This window comes from Bubalus bubalis, chromosome 5 (genome assembly GCF_019923935.1).
Source record: "Bubalus bubalis isolate 160015118507 breed Murrah chromosome 5, NDDB_SH_1, whole genome shotgun sequence".
NCBI classification, from domain to species: Eukaryota; Metazoa; Chordata; class Mammalia; order Artiodactyla; family Bovidae; genus Bubalus; species Bubalus bubalis.
The window spans coordinates 17111683-17136283 of NC_059161.1; the positions used below are offsets into that span (position 1 = coordinate 17111683).

The 24601-nt window shown below is 41.7% G+C and overlaps 1 protein-coding gene across 4 annotated transcripts in view; it reads right to left on the bottom strand.

The window, feature by feature from the left end:
* Nucleotides 1-10338: 10338 nt before the first annotated feature.
* Nucleotides 10339-24601, bottom strand: part of NPL (N-acetylneuraminate pyruvate lyase) — a 39011-nt gene continuing 24748 nt past the window's right edge. For 2 of the 4 annotated variants that reach the window (XM_006048627.4, XM_044942749.2), the window contains exons 7-12: nucleotides 23439-23531; nucleotides 22347-22495; nucleotides 21671-21717; nucleotides 19031-19115; nucleotides 14772-14811; nucleotides 10339-10941 (exon numbers count right to left, since the gene is read on the bottom strand). In XM_006048627.4, coding sequence (XP_006048689.1) covers nucleotides 10757-10941; nucleotides 14772-14811; nucleotides 19031-19115; nucleotides 21671-21717; nucleotides 22347-22495; nucleotides 23439-23531 — 599 coding nt within the window. In that variant the 3' untranslated portion in view covers nucleotides 10339-10756. Of the gene's footprint in view, nucleotides 10942-14771; nucleotides 14812-19030; nucleotides 19116-21670; nucleotides 21718-22346; nucleotides 22496-23438; nucleotides 23532-23822; nucleotides 23940-24601 lie in introns of those variants that run through there. The other 2 variants (XR_006641073.1, XR_006641074.1) reach the window with 2 other exon arrangements.

The window sequence follows — 24601 nt, forward strand, 5'->3', positions numbered from 1 at the left end:
ACCAGCAGGGTTTTGTTTTGTTTTGTTCATTTTATGATAAGGGAAACCCAACTAGCATAAATGGATTACAGGTGTTTTCTTGTAGATAAAGAACACAGCATTTTTATTACCAATGTTTTGAACTCATATAGTCTGGTAGATGGATTACATATATCTGTTTCATCATTTTCTTGGAGACTGTCTCTTGTTCTTTCAGTTGAGAGTAGTTCTTGTCTTTTCATTTTACTTACATTTCTCTGTGTCTATAAATTTAGGTGAAAGTTATCTTGTGGTCTTGAATAGGTGTTTGTTTGTGGGACCATCCCTATATAGACTGTGTGCCCAGTGTCTTTGATGTGAGCGCTGGATTTGATGTGACAGCAGCCACATCTTTTCTCAGGGTGGGCCTGCCACCATCACCTTGATAAAGGGGGTCGTCGTTGGTGTGAAGTAGCTAGAGCCTGTGCAGGGTGTGAGATGGGACTTGCGCTCTGCACAGTGGCTATCACCACACTGGCAGTGTTCTCCTGAGTTGCTCGAGCCAAAGCCCTGGGGGTTGGACTCTGGCTGGCTTTGCTCCGTTTAAGTTTATATCTTTGAAGTTTTTTATTGAAGTGAAGTGGAAGTCGCTCAGTCACATCTGACTCTTTGCGACCCCATGGCCTATACAGTCCATGGAATTCTCCAGGCCAGAATACTGGAGTGGGTAGCCTTTCCCTTCTCCAGGGGATCTTCCCAACCCAGGAATCAAACCCAAGTCTCCCGTGTTGCAGGCGGATTCTTTACCAGTTGAGAAGCCCAAGAATACTAGAGTGGGTAGCCTAGCCCTTCTCCAGCGGATCTTCCCGACCCAGGAATCGAACCGGGGTCTCCTGCACTGCAGGTGGATTCTTTACCGCCCCGAAGTGTGTATATCTTTACTTCTCCCCATACTGGAGCCTTTGCCTCAAAGCGGGGGAGTGGTGGAGTAAGAAAGGCTTGTGTGTGCTGCCTGTGTAGGTATCTGTGGCTCTGCTCAGAAGCAGCCCAGAGTCATGTCTTATCCCGTGTTGCAGCCATCCCATATAAATGCAAAGCTGTGGTATGGAGTGAGTGGGCCAGAGCATTCACCAGGTCGCGACCAGGAGTCATGGTGGTTTTAAGTGACCATGCTGCTGTCAGAAATCTGGTTGGGCTTCAGTGGCACCATTTGAGTGAGCGCCAACAACGGCTACTGTTGCCCCACCCAGACCACACCCCAGGCCCCTGGATTGCCTCTGCATTTTTAGATCAAGTCTTTCCCAGGTCCCGGGCACTAGGTTCATTGCCAAGCTGTGCTGTGGAGTATGTGGGGCTGGGGTGTTCTCTTAGCTCAGACTAGTGTTAATTGCTCAGTCATGTCTGACTCTTTGCAACCCCATGAACTGTAGCCTGCCAGGTTCCTCTGTCCATGGAATTCTCCAGGCAAGAATACTGGAGTGAATTGTATTTCTTTCTCCAGGGGATCTTCCCAACCCATGGATTAAACCCTGGTCTCTTGCATTGGCAGGTGGATTCTTTACCACCTGAAACATCAGGGAAGCCAGCTCAGATTAGGGATAGCAGCAAAGAAGCAACCACTAGGGCAGATTTCTTTCCACCCTGTCTGATGGCAGACCAGTACCTGCACACTCCTCATGAATGGAATCTAGGCTTCCCCAGCTTCTTTATCTGTCCTAGTGGTCCTCCAAGCAGCCAAAGGGGCTTGTCTGTTCCGGGCAGGACCCCGGGACTGGGGTGCCCAGTCTGTGGCTTCACCTGCTCACTCCCCAGGGCCACCTGTGTGATTCCCCATTACCCCTTGTCCCCTCCCAAGGTCACAGGTCTCCACTCCAAGCTTTTCTTCCCAATTATATGGGAGTCTTTCTTGCAGCCTTAGTTGTTTAGTTTTTCTGCCAGTTTTCAGTTAGTTTTCCATAACAGTTGTTCCACGTGTAGATGTATTTTTGACTCATTTGAGTAACAGGGAAGAATAAAATCTGATTCCCTGTTCCATCTGTTTCTTTTACTCTAACCTTTGCTTTCCATTGCTTTTGTTTCTATAATCACTAAGAAGATGCTGCCTGAAGTTATAAGCGTACATCGTGGCCTCGGGGAACACCTGCCCCTCTGCCAGAATGTTAAAGTGTCTTTATTCAGCTCATAGGGAAACATCCTGACCCTGTCCACCTGTGAATGGCTGCAGAAAAAAAAGGAATTAACACTTTCCCTAATGGAGGCTGTACAAAGGAGATACTTTGCAAGACTTACTGCCTTTTCACTTTACTTCCTCACCTTCTCTCCTCTGTTCTATAAAAGAAGCTAGCATCCAGACCCCGTAAGATGTCTTGGACTCTAGTCCGCCACCTTCTCGGATGCCTGGTTTTCTGAGTAAAATCGCTACGCCTTGCCTCAACACCTTGTCTCCTGATCATTGGCCTGTTGTGCAGCAAGCAGACTTGGACTCGGTAACATTTGCGGAGGGAAGTAAGCTCTGTTATCTTCTTAGTTTGTCATCTTGATCCTCATCCCATGGTGAGAATATTTAGACCATGGAATTAGGCAAATGCTACACCCCACCCCTACCCCCCCACCCAATCTTCTGCCAGTCAATTGTTAACCATTTATCAGCTCACCTCTGGCCTTGGTCCGGGCAAATCCTTCAGCTGCCCTGTGTTTAACCTTCCCTTCCCTTGAACCAGGGGTGAATTAGATGCTAGTCTTTCAGCTCCAGCCTCCTGCCCTGCAGCTTAGGCAGGCGATGGTGAGTTGTACTACTTCTGAGCTGCCCTAGAGAGCCTGTGTCCTGAGCCTGGGGCTCAGTGACAAGGTGATTGGGAATGGAACCTCACATGGTACTCAACTTCTGAGGTTCCAGGGCTTTCCACGCTTGCAAGATGACTCCAGGGGTAACTGAAAGACCCTGGTCCTTTGGGGACTGGTGACATCTGCCAACTGCCCATTTCCCTCTGAGCTTTAACATTCTCCTCTGAGAAAGAAACTTCTGAAGCAGATCTTCTCTGAACATCACCACCCCTCACATTTGAGGCTTTTGGAGTTCCTCCGAGCACAGCTCTGCTCCCATGTCTCCAATCCCTCCATCTCAGACTCCTATGAAGCTCCCTCTGTAAGCGCATCAAATGCCAGTCATGCCCAGGTTCTGTTCTCAGCACTCATCTGCCTGGACTATCTTACATGCTTTCCACTACCATCTATGTGTGAATACCCTCTAAACTTCAATCTCCTATCCAAACTTTCTTTTGAACTTCAGATCATATGTAAATGCTTGGTGAACCTCTCTCCTTAACGTTCCCCAGGCTTTTGAGTCTCGGGTCTCAATCCTGATTCTTTTATCATTGGAGTAGGCAGCCTTCCATATGGCCAACAACCATCCTTTCCTTCTGGCATATGAACCCTGTGTAGTCCCATCCTACACTGTTACTAGGACTGGTCTTTTTGACTAAAGCACACGGAATGGGATAGTAAGCCACTTCTGAGATTGCTTTAAAAGACTGTGGCTTCTGTTTTGAGTTTTGGCTCACTTGTGTGCCATCTCTATCTTTCAGATCACTCTCTCAGATCTTTCTGGAGTAAGAAAGCTGCCATAGTGTCATGAGAAACTGAAGTCTCTGGCCAACAGCCAGCAAGGAACAGAGGCCTGCCCAGCTATGTAAGTGAACCCAGAAGTGAGTTCTTTGGCTCCAGTTCAACCTTGAGAGGAATAAAGCTCTAGCCAATGGCTTGACTGCAATTTTTTCAAAGACTTTGTACCAGAATCACCCAGTTAAGCTGCTTCTAGATTCCTAACCCTCAGAAACTACATGAGTTAATGTTTCCAATGTTAAACTGTTACATTTATGGGTGATTTGTTACATGAAATAAATAACAAATACAAGTGCAATTGTCCCTTAGTATCCATAGGGGATTGGTCCCAGGACCCTCCCAGATACCAATCTATGGAGACTCACCAGTCTCTAAATAAATGGCACAGTATTTGCATAAAACCTATAGGATATACTTCTGTATATTTTAATCATCTCTAGATTTCTAATAACTACAATGTATGTGCTATGCAAATAGTTGTAAATACAATGTAAATGTTATGTAGTTACCAGTATGTGGCATATTCAAGTTTTGCTTTTTGGAACCTTCTGGAATTTTTTTTCCCAATATTTTTCTTCTGTATTTGATTGAATCCTTGGATACAGAGATATCCTGCAGATACAGAGTGCCAGTTGTATCTTCCGTATCTAGTTTCTGTTGATTCTTTTTTCTAAATATCTTTTATTCCACTGCCTCCCCTCCATCACTGCTGCCACTTCCTTAGTTTGAGTCTCCACCACTGGTTACCTATTGCAATAGGCCACCTAATGGTTTCCCTGTTCCCAGTCTGTCTTTTAATCTACTCATCACACCGCTTCAAGAGTGACATTTTTAAAACAAAAAGTCATGTCACATACCTTCCCAGCCCACAAACACATTCAGTTCAGTTCAGTCCAGTTCAGCTGCTCAGTCATGTCCACCTCTTTTCGACCTCAAGGACAGCAGCACGCCAGGCCTCCCTGTCCATCACCAACTGCCAGACTTTATTCAAACTCATGTCCATTGAGTCAGTGATGCCATCCAACCATCTCATCCTCTGTCATCCCCTTCTCCTCCTGCCTTCAATCTTTCCCAGCATTAGGGTCTTTTCCAATGAATCAGTTCTTTGCATCAGGTGGCCAAAGTATTGGAGTTTCAGCTTCAACATCAGTCCTTCCAATGAATTTTCAGGACTGATTTCTTTTAGGACGGACTGGCTGGATCTCCTTGCAGTCCAAGGGACTCTCAAGGGTCTTCTCCAACACCACAGTTCAAAAGCATCAATTCTTTGGTGCTCAGCCTTCTTCACAGTCCAACTCTCACATCCATACATGACCACAGGAAAAACCATAGCCTTGACTAGATGGACCTTTGTTGGCAAAGTAATGTCTCTGCTTTTTAGTATGCTGTCTAGGTTGGTCATAACTTTCCTTCCAAGGAGTAAGCGTCTTTTAATTTCATGGCTGCAGTCACCATCTGCAGTGATTTTGGAGCCCCCAAAAATAAAGTCTGACACTATTTCCACTGTTTCCCCATCTATTTGCCATGAAGTGATGGGACCAGATGCCATGATCTTCGTTTTCTGAATGGTGAGTTTTAAGCCAACTTTTTCATTCTCCCCTTTCACTTTCATCAAGAGGCTCTAATTCTTCTTCGCTTTCTGCCATAAGGGTGGTGTCATCTGCATATCTGAGGTTATTGATATTACTCCTGGCAATCTTGATTCCAGCTTGTGCTTCATCCAGCCCAGTGTTTCTCATGATGTACTGCACATATAAGGAAGCCCCATAAATACTTCAAATCTTTCAGTGATGGTAACTTTTAAAATCTATGTCTCTTTGACTTGCTTGTTCCTCTAAAGTCACTTAGCAAAAGGCATTCTCTTATTGTATTTGCCTCTGTTCCAAACAGTGATACATGGGTCATTCAAGAGTCGTAGATATTTTCCATTCCCCATCTGCTACTGTTAGAAGCACAGTCAAAAGTTTGCAACCTAGGAAAAAATCTGAGAGTGGAACTGTGATCTGATCTCTGATGATAATAAATGCAAATTTCTATATCACTGCTTGGGTTTTGTATCATTTTCAACTTTATTTTGCCAGCTATTGAGTTAGTGGTTTAGCAGCAATGCAATGTTTCTCTCTGGTGTATAAAGAACACACACGTTGAGGGGTTCCCTGGTGGCTCAGTGGTAAAGAATCTGTCTGCCAATGCAGGAGACACAGGTTCAATCTCTGGTCCAGGAAGATTTCGCATGGCCTCGGAGCAACTAAGCCTGTGCTCCACAACTACTGAGCCTGGATGCCTAGAACCTGTGCTCTGCAACAAGAGATAGCACTGAAACGAAAAGCCCATGCAGCACAACAGAGAGTAGCCCCTACTGCAACTAGAGAAAGCATGTGCAAAGCAGCAAAGACCCAGCACAGCCAAAAATAAGAAATAAAATGAAAATTATTAAAAACAACAACAACATAACAAAGTTTAAACTCAGCCTTGGTCATTTGTTTAACCATCATCTTTCTCTTTGTGTTCACAAGATCTCATTAATCATGTTAAAAGCTCTCCAAGTGCTAATTTCAGATGAGCAAAAAAAGAAAAACAGAGCTCTTTGCTTAGTAGATATCCAGCATTTATTTTCATTGAAAAATTAATTTGGCCTTAGTATCATTAAATAGGGATATGACGTCCTCAGAAACAAACACTAACAAAAAACCTCACTTGTCTTCTTTTAGGAAGTTAACAGCTATACAGAGAAGTTTCAATGAGGTAGAATATAAGCTCACATAAGCAACTGTGGTTCGATTTCTAATTCAGGTATCTTATTCCTAAAGAAGACAGAAATATGAGAAAACAGTATGTGTTATTCCTGGGCAAAAAAGGAGTGTTGTTGTTCAGTCACTAAGTCATATCTGACTCTTTGTAACCCCATGGACTGCGGCATGCCAGGCTCCTCTGTCCTCCACTATATCCTGGAGTTTGCTCAAATTCATGTCCATTGAGTCGGTAAAAGCAGTGACGAGACATAAATATAACAACTGTTACCTACCGGACCAATTTTTAAAAGGGTTGGCAAAGATAACTGAGTCCATTGGTCATTTCAAATTCTCATTTGAACAAGTTTTCTTGTTAATTAAAAAAAAATTAAAAACAGTGTAAACTGATATGAATTTCAAACACTTCTCCTCTGCAGACTAATCAGACAGGAAACAAAATAAAACCCTAGGTAGTTACTAGATTGGATAATCAAGTTTAAAATCATTAAGGATTAACCATCAACAGACTTTGTTGCTAGAAACCACACACCTGGGTTTGTTACAGAGGCTGAGCAGCCAGTTATACATTCCAGAGAAAGAAAAAAGTAAAGAGGGTGCGTAGAGAAAGTTAAAGTGAGACCTTTGGGTCCTCCCTAAACCTTTTATCACTGAAAAGTGACTGCTTGAAAATGCAACTGGAAAATGAAAGTAAGTAGCCACTGGGCTCACTGCAGAAGGGACTCTGGTTTTCACTGCCAATACTTCAGTGCACTGTGGGGGACACTTTCCCCGCAGTGAGGAAAGGAGGAAGTTGCAGTGCCCAGAGCAGAGAGATCTTTGGTTCTGTGAAACTCTGAGCTTTAGGAAGTTCTCTACAGCAGCAAGTAGAGACATGAATTCATCTTTGCGGAAGGCCTCCCCTTTGTTATGTGAAAACCACCCAAATAGCCCTTTAGTTATAGTAACTTAAGCAAGTCTTCACCTAACCCAAAGTTTTCAGGGAAAACTGTGACACTGTAATTAATCTGAAAGCAGATATACTGAGTTAGACCGAGCAGCCAAGTGATCAGATCAGATCAGTCGCTCAGTCGTGTCCAACTCTTTGCGACCCCATGAATCGCAGCACGCCAGGCCTCCCTGTCCATCACCAACTCCCGGAGTTCACTCAGACTCACGTCCATCGAGTCAGTGATGCCATCCAGCCATCTCATCCTCTGTCGTCCCCTTCTCCTCCTGCCCCCAATTCCTCCCAGCATCAGAGTCTTTTCCAGTGAGTCAACTCTTCGCATGAGGTGGCCAAAGTACTGGAGTTTCAGCTTTAGCATCATTCCTTCCAAAGAAATCCCAGGGCTGATCTCCTTCAGAATGGACTGGTTGGATCTCCTTGCAGTTCAAGGGACTCTCAAAAGTCTTCTCCAACACCACAGTTCAAAAGCATCAATTCTTCGGTGCTCAGCCTTCTTCACAGTCCAACTCTCACATCCATACATGACCACAGGAAAAACCATAGCCTTGACTAGACGAACCTCTGTTGGCAAAGTAATGTCTCTGCTTTTGAATATGCCATCTAGGTTGGTCATAACTTTCCTTCCAAGGAGTAAGCGTCTTTTAATTTCATGGCTGCAGTCACCATCTGCAGTGATTTTGGAACCCAGAAAAATAAAATCTGACACTGTTTCCACTGTTTCCCCATCTATTTCCCATGAAGTGGTGGGACTGGATGCCATGATCTTTGTTTTCTGAATGCTGAGTTTTAAGCCAACTTTTTCACTCTCCACTTTCACTTTCATCAAGAGGCTTTTCAGTTCCTCTTCACTTTCTGCCATAAGGGTGGTGTCATCTGCATATCTGAGGTTATTGATATTTCTCCCGGCAATCTGGATTTCAGCTTGTGTTTCTTCCAGTCCAGCATTTCTCATGATGTACTCTGCACAGAAGTTAAATAAGCAGGGTGACAATATACAGCCTTGACGTACTCCTTTTCCTATTTGGAACCAGTCTGTTGTTCCATGTCCAGTTCTAACTGTTGCTTCCTGACCTGCATACAAATTTCTCAAGAGGCAGATCAGGTGTTCTGGTATTCCCACCTCTTTCAGAATTTTCCACAGTTTATTGTGATCCACACAGTCAAAGGCTTTGGCATAGTCAATAAAGCAGAAATAGACGTTCTTCTCGAACTCTCTTGCTTTTTCCATGATCCAGTGGATGTTGGCAATTTGATCTCTGGTTCCTCTGCCTTTTCTAAAACCAGCTTGAACATCAGGAAGTTCACGGTTCACATATTGCTGAAGCCTGGCTTGGAGAATTTTCAGCATACTTTACTAGTGTGTGAGATGAGTGCAATTGTGTGGTAGTTTGAGCATTCTTTGGCATTGCCTTTCTTTGGGATTGGAATGAAAACTGACCTTTTCCAGTCCTGTGGCCACTGCTGAGTTTTCCAAATTTGCTGGCATATTGAGTGCAGCACTTTCACAGCATCATCTTTCAGGATTTGAAATAGCTCAACTGGAATTCCATCACCTCCACTAGCTTTGTTCGTAGTGATGCTTCCTAAGGCCCACTTGACTTCACATTCCAGGATGTCTGGCTGTAGGTCAGTGATCACACCATCGTGATTATCTGGGTTGTGAAGATCTTTTTTGTACAGTTCTTCTGTGTATTCTTGCCATCTCTTCTTAATATCTTCTGCTTCTGTTAGGTCCATACCATTTCTGTCCTTTATCGAGCTCATCTTTGCATGAAATGTTCCTTTGGTATCTCTGATTTTCTTGAAGAGATCCCTAGTCTTTCCCATTCCGTTGTTTTCCTCTATTTCTTTGCATTGATCGCTGAAGAAGGCTTTCTTATCTCTTCTTGCTATTCTTTGGAACTCTGCATTCAGATGTTTATATCTTTCCTTTTCTCCTTTGCTTTTCACTTCTCTTCTTTTCACAGCTATTTGTAAGGCCTCCCCAGACAGCCATTTTGCTTTTTTCATTTCTTTTCTATGGGAATGGTCTTGATCCCTGTTTCCTGTACAATGTCACGAACCTCATTCCATAGTTCATCAGGCACTCTATCTATCAAATCTAGGCCCTTAAATCTATTTCTCACTTCCACTGTATAATCATAAGGGATTTGATTTAGGTCATACCTGAATGGTCTAGTGGTTTTCCCTACTTTCTTCAATTTAAGTCTGAATTTGGCAATAAGGAGTTCATTGTCTGAGCCACAGTCAGCTCCTGGTCTTGTTTTTGCTGACTGTATAGAGGTTCTCCATCTTTGGCTGCAAAGAATATAATCAATCTGATTTCAGTGTTGACCATCTGGTGATGTCCATGTATAGTCTTCTCTTGTGTTGTTGGAAGACGGTGTTTGTTATGACCAGTGCATTTTCTTGGCAAAACTCTATTAGTCTTTGCCCTGCTTCATTCCGTATTCCAAGGCCAAATTTACCTGTTACTCCAGGTGTTTCTTGACTTCCTACTTTTGCATTCCAGTCCCCTATAATGAAAAGGACATCTTTTTTGGGTGTTAGTTCTAAAAGGTCTTGTAGGTCTTCATAGAACCGTTCAACTTCAGCTTCTTCAGCGTTACTGGTTGGGGCATAGACTTGGATTACTGTAATATTGAATGGTTTGCCTTGGAAACGAACAGAGATCATTCTGTTGTTTTTGAGATTGCATCCAAGTACTGCATTTCGGACTCTTTTGTTGACCATGATGGCCACTCCATTTCTTCTGAGGGATTCCTGCCTGCAGTAGTAGATATAATGGTCATCTGAGTTAAATTCACCCATTCCAGTCCATTTCAGTTCGCTGATTCCTAGAATGTCGACATTCACTCTTGCCATCTCTTGTTTGACCACTTCCAATTTGCCTTGATTCATGGACCTGACATTCCAGATTCCTATGCGATATTGCTCTTTACAGCATCGGACCTTGCTGCTATGTTAATAGTTGTGCATAGTTGAGTTACATTGTTAGATGTATTGTAATTGGCATTACAGTTAGAATATTTGCCTAAATGCAATCACTCAGAGTTATCCTAGATTACAAATGAATATTTATTAAAATGAAAGTATATTGTAGTAGTTTAAAATTAGAAAACTTTAAAATAGAATTAAGAACCAGGAATTAAGATAACGGGAGCTCCTGAAGGCAAATGGAATTAATCAAGTACAGTTTTCCTCTTGATTTGATCTCATCCACATATGCAAAAATTTCTCTACAAAAATCTTGTGAAATATTGAATGATTTAGGGCTATGACTCCTTTTGAAGTTTTTGCCCTTTCACAAATAAAAACTTTTAAAAGATCATAGTAGGTATTTAAATACTTGTTGACTGCTGTAAGATTTCATTTGCTAGGAAGGTTGAGTTCAAGCTCATCTAAAAAGTCTTTGAGAAATAAATGCTGTATTCAAGGTGCATTGTATTTCAATGTACACACCCTGATTTGATAGACACTAGCTACAAGCTTCCATATTTCCATCCTTTAAATCAGTGCAAGAAAGGAAATCTAGGCTTTTCAGTTTAGCTTCTGCATTATCAGTAAACTCCCTGGAGGCTTTCTGTAGTGGAAGACGGGGTGGGCCCATTGGAATCCCGGAGACAAGGGTCATGATGGCTTTGGTCTGCGACACTCCAAAACCTAGGAAAAATAAACAGGAAACATGGCTGGGATGTTCCACTTTGCCACAAACATTCCAGAGAAGAGATCATATTCTTACAGTGATTCCTAGGACAGGATAAAATGGAACTAAAAAATGGGGTATTTCTGTCAATATGGCAGATCGAGCAGATGCAGGAAGTCCCTGCATGCATGCTCAGTGGCCTCAGTTGTGTCCATGTCTGTGGGACCCTATGGACTACAGCCCACCAGGCTCCTCTGTCCATGGGACTGATTCTCCAGGCAAGAATACTGGGTGGGTTGCCATGCCCTCTCCAGGAGATCTTCCTGACCCAGGGGCTGAACCTGGGTCTCTTAGTGTCTACCCCCACTGGCAGGCAGGTTCTTTACCACTAGCGCCACCTGGGAAGCCCCTTAGGAAATCCCTAGGGCTGCTCTGAACATATGCAAATGCTGGAAGCTTTTTTAACAAATTGATAAATTATAAAATAAAACAAAGTGAGACTTAAAGTCAACCTCAAAAGCAAGAAAGAGGGACAAGAGGTATCAGGAATAAAGAGGTCAAAGTGGTAGGGAGATGCTGCAGCCAATGGTCCATGAGGATAATCTGATTCAGGGATGTACCGCTGTGGATTGAAAGATAGAGGACTTCATTACTAAGACAGAATTTAGTTTCAGCATATCTAAGAAGTCCCTGAGAAACGCACTAATTAAGGTAATAGTTTATGACTCAGTGCTGGTGTTTTAGATTAGGGTTGCAATGCAAGATAAAGCCTTCAGTCTGTATACAGCAAGGAAGTGGAATTAAAACTCCCAGTATAAAGTTGGTAGTCAGTCTTTTATGAAAAGCAATAGAAAAAAACAATACAAAACTAAACAAACAAAGAAAAACTCTCCTAAGAGGCAAGGGAGCCTGACTTCTGCCAGGGCTGTGGCTGGAAAGGAAAGTGAAAGTGAAGTCGCTCAGTCGTGTCCGACTCTTTGCGATCACATGGACTGTAGCCCTACCAGGCTCCTCCGTCCATGGGATTTTCCAGGTAAGAATACTGGAGTGGGTTGCCATTTCCTTCTCCAGGAGATCTTCCTGACCCAAGGATTGAACCTGGGTCTCCTGCACTATAGGCAGATGCTTTACCATCTGAGTCACCAGGGAAGTCCATGGCTGGAAAAGGAAGTAAAAGAAATCCCACGCCTGTGCCATATATAAATGCTGGATCTATATTATGTGCTTAGTACAGGAACCATACTAAAAAATATACCTAAAGACTTGGTTAGAACTGATGAAACTGAAGTGACTGAAGTGTTTGCAGAGGCAGATATAAAATCACTTGATAAGACACCTCACAACCTGGAGGACAATGAATTCCCAGGAAACAATTGTCTCTGAAGATGAATTCAGAGTTAAAAGTTATAAAGCACACGAGGGAAAAGAAGCTGCAAAGAACCAGCAAATACACAACTCACAAATTTCACATCCCGAGAAAAGATGACACAAAATTCTGAAAGAGATTCCACAGAGATAAAAATATTTAAGAATAGAAGCCATAGTAAGAGAAGGACATATAAAGAATGGGATCATTTGGAAGAAATAACCAAAAAGAAATAAAATGGAAATGAAAAATATATAACCAGTGAGATGAAATTGTAGAAAACAGCTGAAGATAATATTAGTGATTTTGAAGGTAGGTCTAAGGAAATAAACAAGAATATGGCACAGGAAGATATTTGTTTTCTTAACTGGCTATTGCTCTTAGATTAAAGGTATGAGCAGTAATTTTCTTTTCCTAAGCTAACTTAGTTACAGTCAGTAACAATTGAGCATTGGGAAGGAAAATACTAGCTTGGCTAAATACATAGAATATACTTTGCTAAATGCAAAGTGACCCTCCTATTCTTATTATGAATGGTGGGAGAGGGAGAGCTACCTTCATGATAAGGCTATCATATTTATTAAGTCGCTCTTATATACAATGGAATGAGAGTCCCTTGGACTGCAAGGATATCCAACCAGTCCATCCTAAAGGAAATCAGTCCTGAATATTCATTGGAAGGACTGATGCTGAAGCTGAAACTCCAATACTTTGGCCACCTGATGTGAGGTGCTGACTCATTTGAAAAGACCCTGATTCTGGGAAAGATTGAGGGCAGGAGGAGAAGGGAACGACAGAGGATGAGACTGTTGGATGGCATCACCGACTCGATGGACATGGGTTTGGGTGGACTCCGGGAGTTGGTGACGGACAGGGAGGCCTGGCATGCTGCGGTTCATGGGGTTGCAAAGAGTCGGACATGACTGAGCGACTGAACTGAAACTGAAACTGAAAAAAGAATGAAAGCTTGCAGCTTATAACAGATGGACCTAGAGGGTATTGAACTAAATGAAATTGAAATAAGTCAGATAGAAAAAGGCACTATATTAGTGGAATCTTAAATACAAAAAATAAACAAAGACAGAAACAGAGTTATGCATGCTGTATGTCAAATTTATCTCAATAAAACTGGAAGAAAAACCCTTCTTTGCAGTATCGCTGCTGGTATGCAAAGTGATCTTAGACATACAGGTAAACGTTTAGTTCTTTAAAAACTGGAAAACCTAGTAGTAGTTCAATATCTACTTTTATGCACCTTAGGAACATATACCAACCCATTTTGGTATTTTGTGAAAAGTATTGCTTAGGACAAGGGAAGAATACTAGCTAACAATGTTGGGTGGGCCAGAAAGTTCCTTCTAGTTATGGAAAACCCAGAACGAACTTTGTGGCCAATCCATTAGTACTGGTGGCACACAAATATGACCAAAATCATCGAAGTGGAAAAGCAAATGGGAAGCATTGTCTTTGAAGGATAAAGAGAGCTGGCTGAAAACCCATGAGAACGAAGGACAGAATACATAATAGGTGCTTAGGGCTTGGGAGGACTTGCCAGGAAGAGGCAGAAAGGCTCTGAAAGGAAGGAAGGAGGTCTGCCAAGAAAAAAACCTAAAACTTTTCCTGGACTTGACCCAGGTTCTCAGGAAGGGCCAAGTTCTTGCAGAAGTGGAGTGAATGGTGGCATTTGTCATTTGTTGTGGATAAGACTTCGGAGACTGTGGAGAGGTTTCTCTACTCAGATTCAGGGTATTTCCCTCAAACTTTACATTGTCATATTATTCAAACCTCTATCCATTCAAGCTTACTTGTGTTAATAAACTTTTAAATTGCAAATACTCTTGGGAGAGCTGTCAATCAGTCACATATTCAAGCTGCTTGCTTCCAAATACTTAGGCTGAAATCAGCTATAGTGTGGTAGTAGAATTTTAAGGAGCAGAGGCAAGGGAAGGGAGGGAGTACTGATGGTTTAGAAGAAAAGGGGTAAAAAATGGTGTGTGCACAGAGTAAGAAGGTGAGTAAAGTGCTAAGATGGAGAAGAGAGGTTTGCAGAAGGGTGTCAAGATCTTCCAACTGGGTTTACTTCACCGTTTTATAGGATTGGCTCTGAAAGTTAGCATTAGGGATAGAACCTTGTTTACAACTGATTAAAAGGTGTTCTTATTGAACCCTCGGAGAAAGTGATGAAAGTCCCTCATTACTTTCTCTGAAACTCTTCCAGCGTTGTGTGTTCAGCTGCTCAGTCGTGTTTAACTCTTTGCGACCCCATGGAATGTAGCCTGCCAGGCTCCTCTGTCCAGGGGATTTTTTTCCAGGCAAGAATACTGGAGCGGGGTTGCCATTTCCTACTCCAGGGGATCTTCCCAACCCAGGATCGAACCCAAGTCTCTTGCATCTCCTGCATTGGCAGGTGGATTCTTTATCACTGTGCCACCTGGGAAGCCTCCAAACCCTCCCGAGTACCAGACAAAGAGGGAAACTTACCTAGTTTGACCACAAAGTTGATAAATCTCTGAATACAAAACTGGAAAGAAACAAACAAATCTACAGTCAGTATTACTGAACCGTGGTAACAATTTAAAGAATTTGGAGGTCAAATTACAGAAACCTCAAACCAAAGGTCCACACATCTTATTTTTCTGTAGGTCTGACCGAATGGAGAAAAACAGCCAAGTGAGGATGGTTGAGATCCATCTCGGATAACGTAAGATCTTTCTGTATATATAAGCTTTATGAATCGAGCCCATGAAGAAAAGAAGCTCCAAGGAAGGAACTGTTCCATACAGAGTTAGGGTGGGGAAGGCAATCTCTACCCATCTAGGCTACCTAGGTAAGCTTACCAGCTAGTGTAGTTGTTTCCAAATTGGGGTGTTCTAACTTCTGGATTACTTTCCAAGACACCTTGGGGACACTTGGCCAAGGCTGATTTATGGAAATCAACTTCTAGATACTCAAATTCCATAAGTGCTATTTCTAAAATTGATCAGAGAGAGGATTCACACATAATGGAGGTGTAGATTGTCCTTTTCCATTTTCCTTTTCACAGTCCTTCTCCTACTTTTGAAAAAATAAAGACATACCTCCTATATCACTGCCTTGGGACACCTCTTGGAATCAAAGGAGCAAATCAAATGTTGGTATTGGCATCCACAAAGAGAGCTGACAGAGTGATTCCTCTAATTAATGAATAACAAGTCCTCTTAAAGATCATACGGTTTTCAGTTTTTTCCTTTCAATGTTGCTTTTAATGTTGTGATTCACATTGTCAGTTGAAAATCATTAAATGATCAAGCATTCTGTGATGTGTGGCATATGACTCAAAAACTGCTCAAAGAACTGACACTGCTTATACTAAGGTTTCTTCCATTCGTATCTACTAATATATATGATCATGCTTTCACAGCACTTATTTCTATAAAAACAAAAACCAGAAATAGTATTGATGCCGAACTATAACTCATTCTAGCATTAAAGGATATTCATCCACAAATTCATGAAGCATTTCTTAAAAAGAAGAAATCCCCATCCATCTCATTATTTTCAATAGAGATGCATTTTCAATAACATTTGCTTTTTATGTTGTTTTACTCAATTGTATGTGTGTGTGTGCATGCTTAGTCATTCAGTCATGTCTGACTCTGTGATTTCATGGACTGTAGGTTGGCAGGTGCCTCTGTCCATGGGAATTTTTCCAGGCAAGAATACTAAAGTGGGTTGCCATTTCCTACTAAAGGGGATCTTCCCCACCCTGGGACTGAACCAGTGCCTCTTGCATCTCCTGCATTGCAAGGTGGATTCTTAACCACTGTGGCACCTGGGAAGCCCTTAATCAATTGTATACAAGCAACAAAAAATTCAATGCAGAATAAAATTTGAATACCAAGAATGTATATGCATATGTTCTTTTTTTCCTGACAAACTATGGCACATTACGTTCAAAAGTCTCTATTTTGCTTCTCTTTTAAGCTTTTATTTCCTATTCACTATCATACTATCCAACCTTGTCTTAGCTTGGTGCTCAGTGGAAATAATTTAATCAAACCATTCATTAATAATGTTGGCTACTCATAATAAAATTAAATATATAAAAAAATAAAAAAACCCCAAAGTCTCTACTTTGTTGTTGTTTTTTTCTTACACTTAATATATCATAGAGATCTCTTCACATCTGTGCATATAAAACTTTTAAAGGGCTGTAAATAGATCCATTAAAAAACTCAAACATAGCGGTGGGACCTTTCCCTTTAGGCTGTGCCCAGCTGTCTTTTGGGCTTCGCAGGTGGCTCAGTGGTAAAGAAGCCACCTGCCAATGCAGGAGACATGGGCTCGATCCCTGGGTCGGAAAGATCCCCTGCAGGAGGAAATGGCAACCTACTCCAGTATTCTTGCCTGGAAAACCCTATGGACAGAGAAGTCCATGGGGTCATAAAAGAGTGACTAAACAACAACAACGTATTTAACTGTCTCCTTGAGTGGATATGTGAGCTGTTTCCATCTTGTGCTATTATAAACAATGTTATAAGGAATAGCTTTGTATATGCATTATTTCACTTTGTAAATATAATGGATGGCATTTAAATCTATGAGAATGAGTAAGTGTAGCCCTAACTTTTTACTTGTTTGTTTCTTCACTTGACTACAAACTCCTTTAGGGCAGAGACCAGCTTTACTGAAATCATGTATTCAGTTCAGCCCTTGGTATATTAACAAATAAGTAAATGAGACCCACTCACACTGGCTTTCTGTAAGAAAAAATAGAATGTGATGAACTAAACTCCTTCCCAATAATGTTTTAAATGAGATGATTTATTTGAGTAGGACTAAAAGAAAAAATGGGATGGAGATGGAAGCTGAGTCAACCCACAAAAGAAACCACTAAATGAAAGGGTCCATCTCGCATCCATTTCATGGTTTACACCATTCTATGATTTTCCCACCATTCAGCTCAGAACAGGTTGAAATTTTCAGAAATACTTTTTTTCTGGGAAACTTAGAAAGAAGAAAATTATAAATGAAAAGAGATGGCATGAGTCTGCACAATTCAGACTTCATGCCTTAGTTTAAAACCAACATCCTGCCAATGCTTAATCTAGGTGACATAGCCTCCTAAGTCCTTACAGCGTTCCCGCTTTCAGCCTCACCTGGTCAGAGGCTGAACAAAGATGAATATTAAATAAGCTGTTCTAAACTTTAAGTAGGAAGTAGATTTAGGCTGGCTCAACATTCAGGGCTAAAGGCTAAGGATGTATTTTTTTTAATTAACTAATTAATTTGGCTGCGTTGGGTCTGAGTTGCAGCACGCAGGGTCTTCTTTGCATCTTTGGCTATTTCCCTGTGGCATAGGCTCAGCAGTTGCAGCACGAGGGTTTAGTTGCTCTGTGGCATGTGGGATCTTAGCTCCCCAACCAAGGATCTAACCCATGCCCCCTGTGTTGCGAGGTAGATTCCTAAGGAATGGGCCACCAGGGAAATCAAAGGAGGGACGTATTTAATCACTCTTTGGCAACTGCTTCCCCCTGTTCTCTTCTTGGTTAGAGCTCAGGTCACCCCCTCTAACCTTCAGGATGCTTTGTGACTTCTCTGTAATTCCTGATTTGCCCTGATGGTGGCCAGTTCAGTTCAGTCGCTCAGTCCTGTCTGACTCTTTGCAACCCCATGGACTGCAGCACGCCAGGCTTCCCTGTCCATCACTAATTCTCGGAGCTTGCTCACACTTAATGTCCATCAAGTCGGTGATGCCTTCCAACCATCTCATCTTCTGGCCTTCCCTTCTCCTCTTGCCTTCAATCTTGCCCAGCATCAGGGTCTTTTCCAATGAGTCCATTCTTAGGACAGGATGGTGGCCTGTCCTATTCAAAAGATCCCTTATCTGAGCTTACTGGAACCAACCACCTGCTCTGATCTTCCTTATGCCTTTCATTCCCACTCATTTTTGTTTTTTGCTACTTCTCTTGGTCACTTTTATGATCCTGAAAGTTCCTAGACCTCTTAGGGCCTCCAGAAGTTACTCTGTTGTGCTGACTCTTTCTTTCCAACTTATTCTGTTTACCTAAAGTATACACACTACCAGCTCCTGTGACTGGTTCTAGCCTTTGGTAGTTTCTTCCTTCTCTAGACAGCGAGGCTATCCTCCCTGTAACATTAACAGCAGCCACCATTTCCCCCAGGGGTATTCCCTGAGACACACCAGTTCCTGATGCTTTTCTCTTCCTGTTTCAAAGTTGGTGTCTTCCTTTTGCATCACCTACTCAGCTCTTGTTTCCTGCCTGGTGGATAAAGTTCTCAGCAACATTTCCAGGGCAAAGGAGATTGACCTGCTCTGATTTTGGATAAAGTCTCCTGTTTTTGGGTCACCAGCTTCATAGCTTCTTTATATACTCTGGTGACTCAAGTGTGAAGTTCTCAAGGGGATGGCATGTGGTCACTTATCCAGAAACCCATCACTATTATTTCACAGTCATAAAAACACTTTGAATGTAGATTAAAAATAAGATCATTTCTAGGAGGAACAGAAAGGAGTCATTCCCGTATGGGGCCTGTCCTGATTAGACATGTAGGGAGTGTGGACAATGGGGCAGATTTGGTTTTAAACAAAAAAAAAAAAGACAGGAAATACAGAAAGAAGCAGCTGGGCAATTTTAAAGAGGGCAGGCATGGTAGGAATGCTGATGAGAGAGAATAAGAATTCTCAAGTGGGAAAGAAAAAAGGCTGTGATTTCTAAGGAGGGAAAAAGAAAGCTAACCTGATGGTTCAGAGCCGAAGAGAAGTCCTTTCGTTCAAAAGCCTCCAACATCTGCTTTGTCTTTTTTCCCAGGTAGTTATAGGTACTAGAAAGAGAAAACAGCACATACTGTAAGGTCAGTAACTCAGCGGGAAGACCCAGCTCTGCAAACCCCTCTGAAGCTTAAAAGGGAAAAATATACCAAGCCTTCCAGAAGCCTATTTTTGGGCCCTAATCTATTAAAGCATCAGGTGTCTTTAGTTCTGAATTTTCCAGCAATACTAAGCAGTGCAGAGGAGGCAGAGAACACTAAAGGGAATGAAGAAAAGGGAGGAAAAATACAAAAAGGGCAGAGTTGGAAAAAAGTGAAAGACAGAGGTATATTTGGCAAAGAGTGACTGAGGGCAACACCTGACCTAGGGCACACACAGAGGTGCAATGCTAGATAAGAACTGTGGATAAAATGCAATGTCTAAGGTACATCTAGAAACCTTAAGCTGAGGAACAGGGTGAATGGAGCACCACAGTAAAAGGGGAAAATCCTAGCAGATTACCTCAGTTCTTTGTCAGGTTACATGCTACCTAGAGACTAGTTTCTAATAATAATATGAATACTGATTATAATAATAATATGAGAGACCTCTCATTGACTATTATATTTCACTGCCTGACATAAACCATGTCTGATCCTCCCAAAACCCTGTGAGGGAGATGTGGTCTCCATTTCGCCTTGAAGATGCTATGCCTCAAAGAAAGGCTACAGAGTTGTCAAGAAGGTTTTCCATCCCTTTGTACCGCCTTCTATCACACTTCAACAAAAACAGAGATGAGAGTTATTTGATCTGATAAGATGTTCTTGCCATCTTAAAAAAGAAACTCTAACTCTACCAATAGTATCTTAGACTAATCACTAGATTCTTAGAGAAACCAGCAAGGCAGGCGTTTCTTGAAATTCAGAACAAGGATGTTTTCCCAGTTTCTCATACAGTAACTCAGGATCAGAGAAGGGTTTTATCTTTTTGTACTGGGAACAGCATATTGTTGGTACTTCAAACATGTAGTCCCTGGAGTCCATACAAGGGATTCCAAGAATGTGAAGTTCATATTTTCTCCCAGTAATAAAATAGGGAAGAATAAAATATAATTGCTGAGGTAAGTTACTTGCAGATGTGAAACACCAGAGTTTACAATATGTTACATGAATGTCTCAGGGGTCTTGGAATGTTGATCATGATTAAGAAGAAATGAAGTGTAACCAAATGTACTTTGCCTTCAGATTATGTTGACAGAATAAAAACGCCTAGTATGAAGGTCAGGGAAAAAAAAAGTCTAAAAAGAACTTCCATAGTCAGCAGATCCAGGCATTCAGGTTTCTTCAATAGAAATGGCCTGTGTGACAATGATTGTTTCAGGCATCCTGGCTCGATGAATGAGCCATTAAGATTATCCAACTCAACTACTCTTCATCAAAGCCATGCTCACCAAGATATGCTATGAGTTATCACTTTGCTTCCCCTGTACTTTTCCCACAGGGGTAAAAATACACTTTCAGTTAATATAAATAGTTCAACCTGCTTGCAGGCACATTTCTAATGAATTAGGTTAACGTGTGCAGTGGACATGCTCAATCGAATGTCCCAGGGCCTTTTGCTGAGTAGACATCGGGCCACATGATTCTGCCCTCCCAGTTGCAACTGACTGGGCTTTAGGTGGACATCTGACTTGGCAGTACTATCTAGTGACAGCCTGAGACGCCCCAATCAGGCACCATGACTGGCCACACACATGCTGAAGCCCGTCTGGAGAGAAGGGAGATAGAGACATGTCCAAAGACCACAGATGGAGAACAGTCTGCAGTTGAGAGCTTTGCAGTTTTGGGTTCTCATCTTCTCTGAGACCTCACTGCACTCCCTCCCCTTGGGGTGTATGAAATTTCCCAGTATTTTACAATAACTTACCTTCTTTCACACTAGCTAGTTTGAATAGTTTTCTATTATTTGTAACCAAGTAATTTCTGACAAAGAAGTTCTATGCACGCTTTCAGCTTGTGTGCCTCACCTCTAACTGCAACAGCTGCTTCGTAAAACAACGACTGAGTCACTAACAGTGTTAAGTGAAAGTTAGTCCTTAAGTCATGTCCGCCTCTTTATGACCCCATGGACTGTAGCCCGCCAGGTTCCTCTTTCCAAGGAATTCTCCAGGCAAGAATACTGGAGTGGGTTGCCATTCCCTTCTCCAGGGGATCTTCCCAACCTAGAAATCAAACCCAGGTCTCCTGCATTAGAGGAGGAGGAGTTAAGAACTTGCTGTTCCCAGTACAACAAGATAAAACTTCTTTGATCTGAGTTACTGTATGAGAAACTGGGAAAACATTCTTGTTCTGAATTTCAAGAACCTCCTGCCTTGCTGGTTACTCTAAGAATCCAGTGATTAGTCTAAGATACTGTTGGGAGAGTTAGAGCTTCTTTACCATCTGAGCTACCAGGGAAGCCCACCAAAGTGCTAAGCCCTGCTTAATTCATTTTCACTGAGAATGTGGCAAAGAAGGGCAACTTCTCTTAGAAAAGGTTTACATGCAAGAAATACAACTACTCAGGTGACAAATGGCCCTGGGGGCGGATTTTACAGTTATAATCACTGGGGAAAACGAGTCCTGCTTACCTGCCCACCGCTCCAGTTGCTCCCATCACCAGAGCACTTAACAGTTGCTGATCAGAAACAAAGATTTTCTTCCATTATGTTTTGACAGATAAAAATATATACTTTTTAAATATAAACATCATTGAACATACTCTACATAATTACACTCAACTTCTGCTTAATGACAGTTTTTTTTTTAACTATATATTCTTATAACTTTTATCAATAAATGTGTGCAGTGTTTGCAAGGAATAGTCATATAAAGCAGTTTTTTGCCCATTACCCTAGTTTCCCATGCTAGAGAGTGACATCCAAATTGCTGTTAGCCAATAATACAAATACTGTTCAGTAACCTATTGAGTTATTTCATTATAATGGACAGAATTCTAAGATGGCCTACATGATCTCCGTTTGTTACTGTTACCCCCTAAATATGTCCCTTTCCTTGAGAGTGGGTGGGACCAATAACTTGCTTCTAACAGATTATGGCAAAAACCTCATCATGAGGCTATGATAGACTTTTTTCAGTTTTATTGAGGTATAAATAGCAAATAAAAATTAAAAAAAAAAAAAAAACCAGAAACAAAGAACATAATTACTATGATGAAAAAGAAGAAGAGTTGCTACTGTATAAGCAGCTACATCAATTGTTTGGGAGGGAAACTAACCAGCTGGGACATGCCAGGAGGTGACTTACCTCATCTACCCCAAAAAGGAAAGCAAACTGTCGCTGGCGATTTTGATCCACACACTGCCCGAAGTCTAAGAGATCCGTGTCACTGAATTTCAGCCCTTGGAAGCTGGGGATCTTATCCTGAATCCCATCCAACAGTTCCTCAGCACGAACTGTTCAAAGCAATAAACGTCTTGTTCACCTGCACACCCCCGGGAAGTATCAGAGGACACCCCATCTAGCCCCATACATCTGCACGGAGCTGCCAGGAGCTGCTCTCAGCTGCAACTGGCTGCAGACTGAACATAATCACTTGCCCTTGCCTCCTCGTTCGTCTGTACTTGTCAAATTACAGATCTACATCTTCTGTTCCTTGAACAATAGATGGATATTTATAAAGCGTAACTTCAGTGTTTTCTTTTAAGGAAGTTAAAAGGAATAGGATTTTAAAAATAGCCTCCTAAGAAATTTCATCTAACTGTAACAATCTTCACGCTGGAGAAGTACAATAATGATGACAGAAAAGCTAGAAGAAAAGTGAGAAGAGATCAGAGTACCTTCCTGTGTGCCAGGCACCAAGTATGAGGCAGGGTACAAAGCCGACTGTCCTAGTGGGGTTTGCAGGCTATATCTTCCCATATAAGAAGGAGGGGTGTGTGACACAGACACAAGGCACCTGCTAGAAGTGCCTAGGGGTCAACGTGTCTTTCATACTTAAAATATTCCATTTAAGGTAGTGCCGATGACTGATAAGGACGGACATTTTTTTTCTCTCCCCCAGCTGTGCTGGGTATTGCGGCCCCCAGACTCTAGTTGCGGTGCATGGGCTTAGTTGCCTAGTGGCATGTTGGATCTTAATTCCCTAAAAGGGACCGAACTCCCGTCCCCTGCTTTAGAAGGCAGATTCTCAACCACTGGACCACCAGGGCAGTCCCAGGCTGACTTAGTTTTGATGAGTGACTTATTTTGGAGCAGTTGGAACTATCTTAGTCAACAGTCTTATGCTTTTGTGACACGGGGTGGGGTGGGATGGGATGGAGTGTGGGAGTTTCTTAGTGAAACAGGGTACAATGTGATGGGTAAAGGGAAAGAAACGTGCAAAGAAGCGGTACTTACTCTTTACCCCGGTCAAGGCAGGGATGTGATAGTAGTAAAATGGCAATGCAGGGGCAGCAGCAGCCACCTCTTTTAGGAAATTAATTAGGACATCTGAAAGAACAGCAGGAAAAGTCATGGTGAGAACAGGTGTAAAACACTGCCTTTCCCCAGTGAAAAATGAGCCATCGAGTGACATGCAACCATCTATTTCGGAAGCTGAAAATTCTTGACCACGCTTATTATCTCTGAGATTGCTACTGCAATTCACTTCATGCAAAGTTTTATTTCCCTCTCTCCAGAAGGGCCAAAATAAGAAGTTCACCTTCCTACTATACTAAAATACTAACAAAAAACTGGTGCAAATTTCCCCACGTACTAAGAGAAGTCATGAAATACTCTTACAAAAACCAGGAGCCCATCAAACAGGATCCTCTTCCTCTTACCCAGCAGGGTAAGTGTGGTCAGTGAATAGTAAAAACTTTGCATTAAGATCAGAATAAAGTTGTAATTGAGAAAATCCTACAACAAAAAGATAAAACAACATCTGCTCAAAATGGGAAGACATGAAAGTACTGGCATATTTCAACCAGAGTTTGGTACTTTTCCCCTTTGGAGAGAAATTTATATTTTTCAGAACAGAGTTCAGTTTGGTTTACTGAAGAACTGGGGTTTCCTACATCATCCAATTTGAGCTTCAACAGCAACTGCACTGCTATAGAGGTAGCACTTCACTGTTTATATAGGTATTTACGATAAACAAATCTAGCAAGACTGCTTACACTTGGATGCCACTGAAAAGTGGGAGAAGGAATCCAACGTACTTCATCTGAATGCTGTGATAAAAGTTTTCTATCTATGATAAATATTTCTGACAAAATTATGCATTATTTTTGTCTTTTATGTAAAGTATTTATGCAAGAAAAATTAAAAACCATGTTAAAAAAACTTTAAAAATATTCATTCTAAATTTCTGAATTGTATTTAAATTATTTATCTATATTAACAACTATTTTCTCTCCACCAATAAATATTTATTTAACTGCATGCAAATAACATCTTGTGTTTTTAATCCTTTTAAATTTGTATTGTATTTTTGCTAATCAAAAGAATTAAAAGGACTCGGTATACTTGGAAACCACAAATAGTTTCCATAGAGAAAACAAGAACTTGGTATTTTGAAA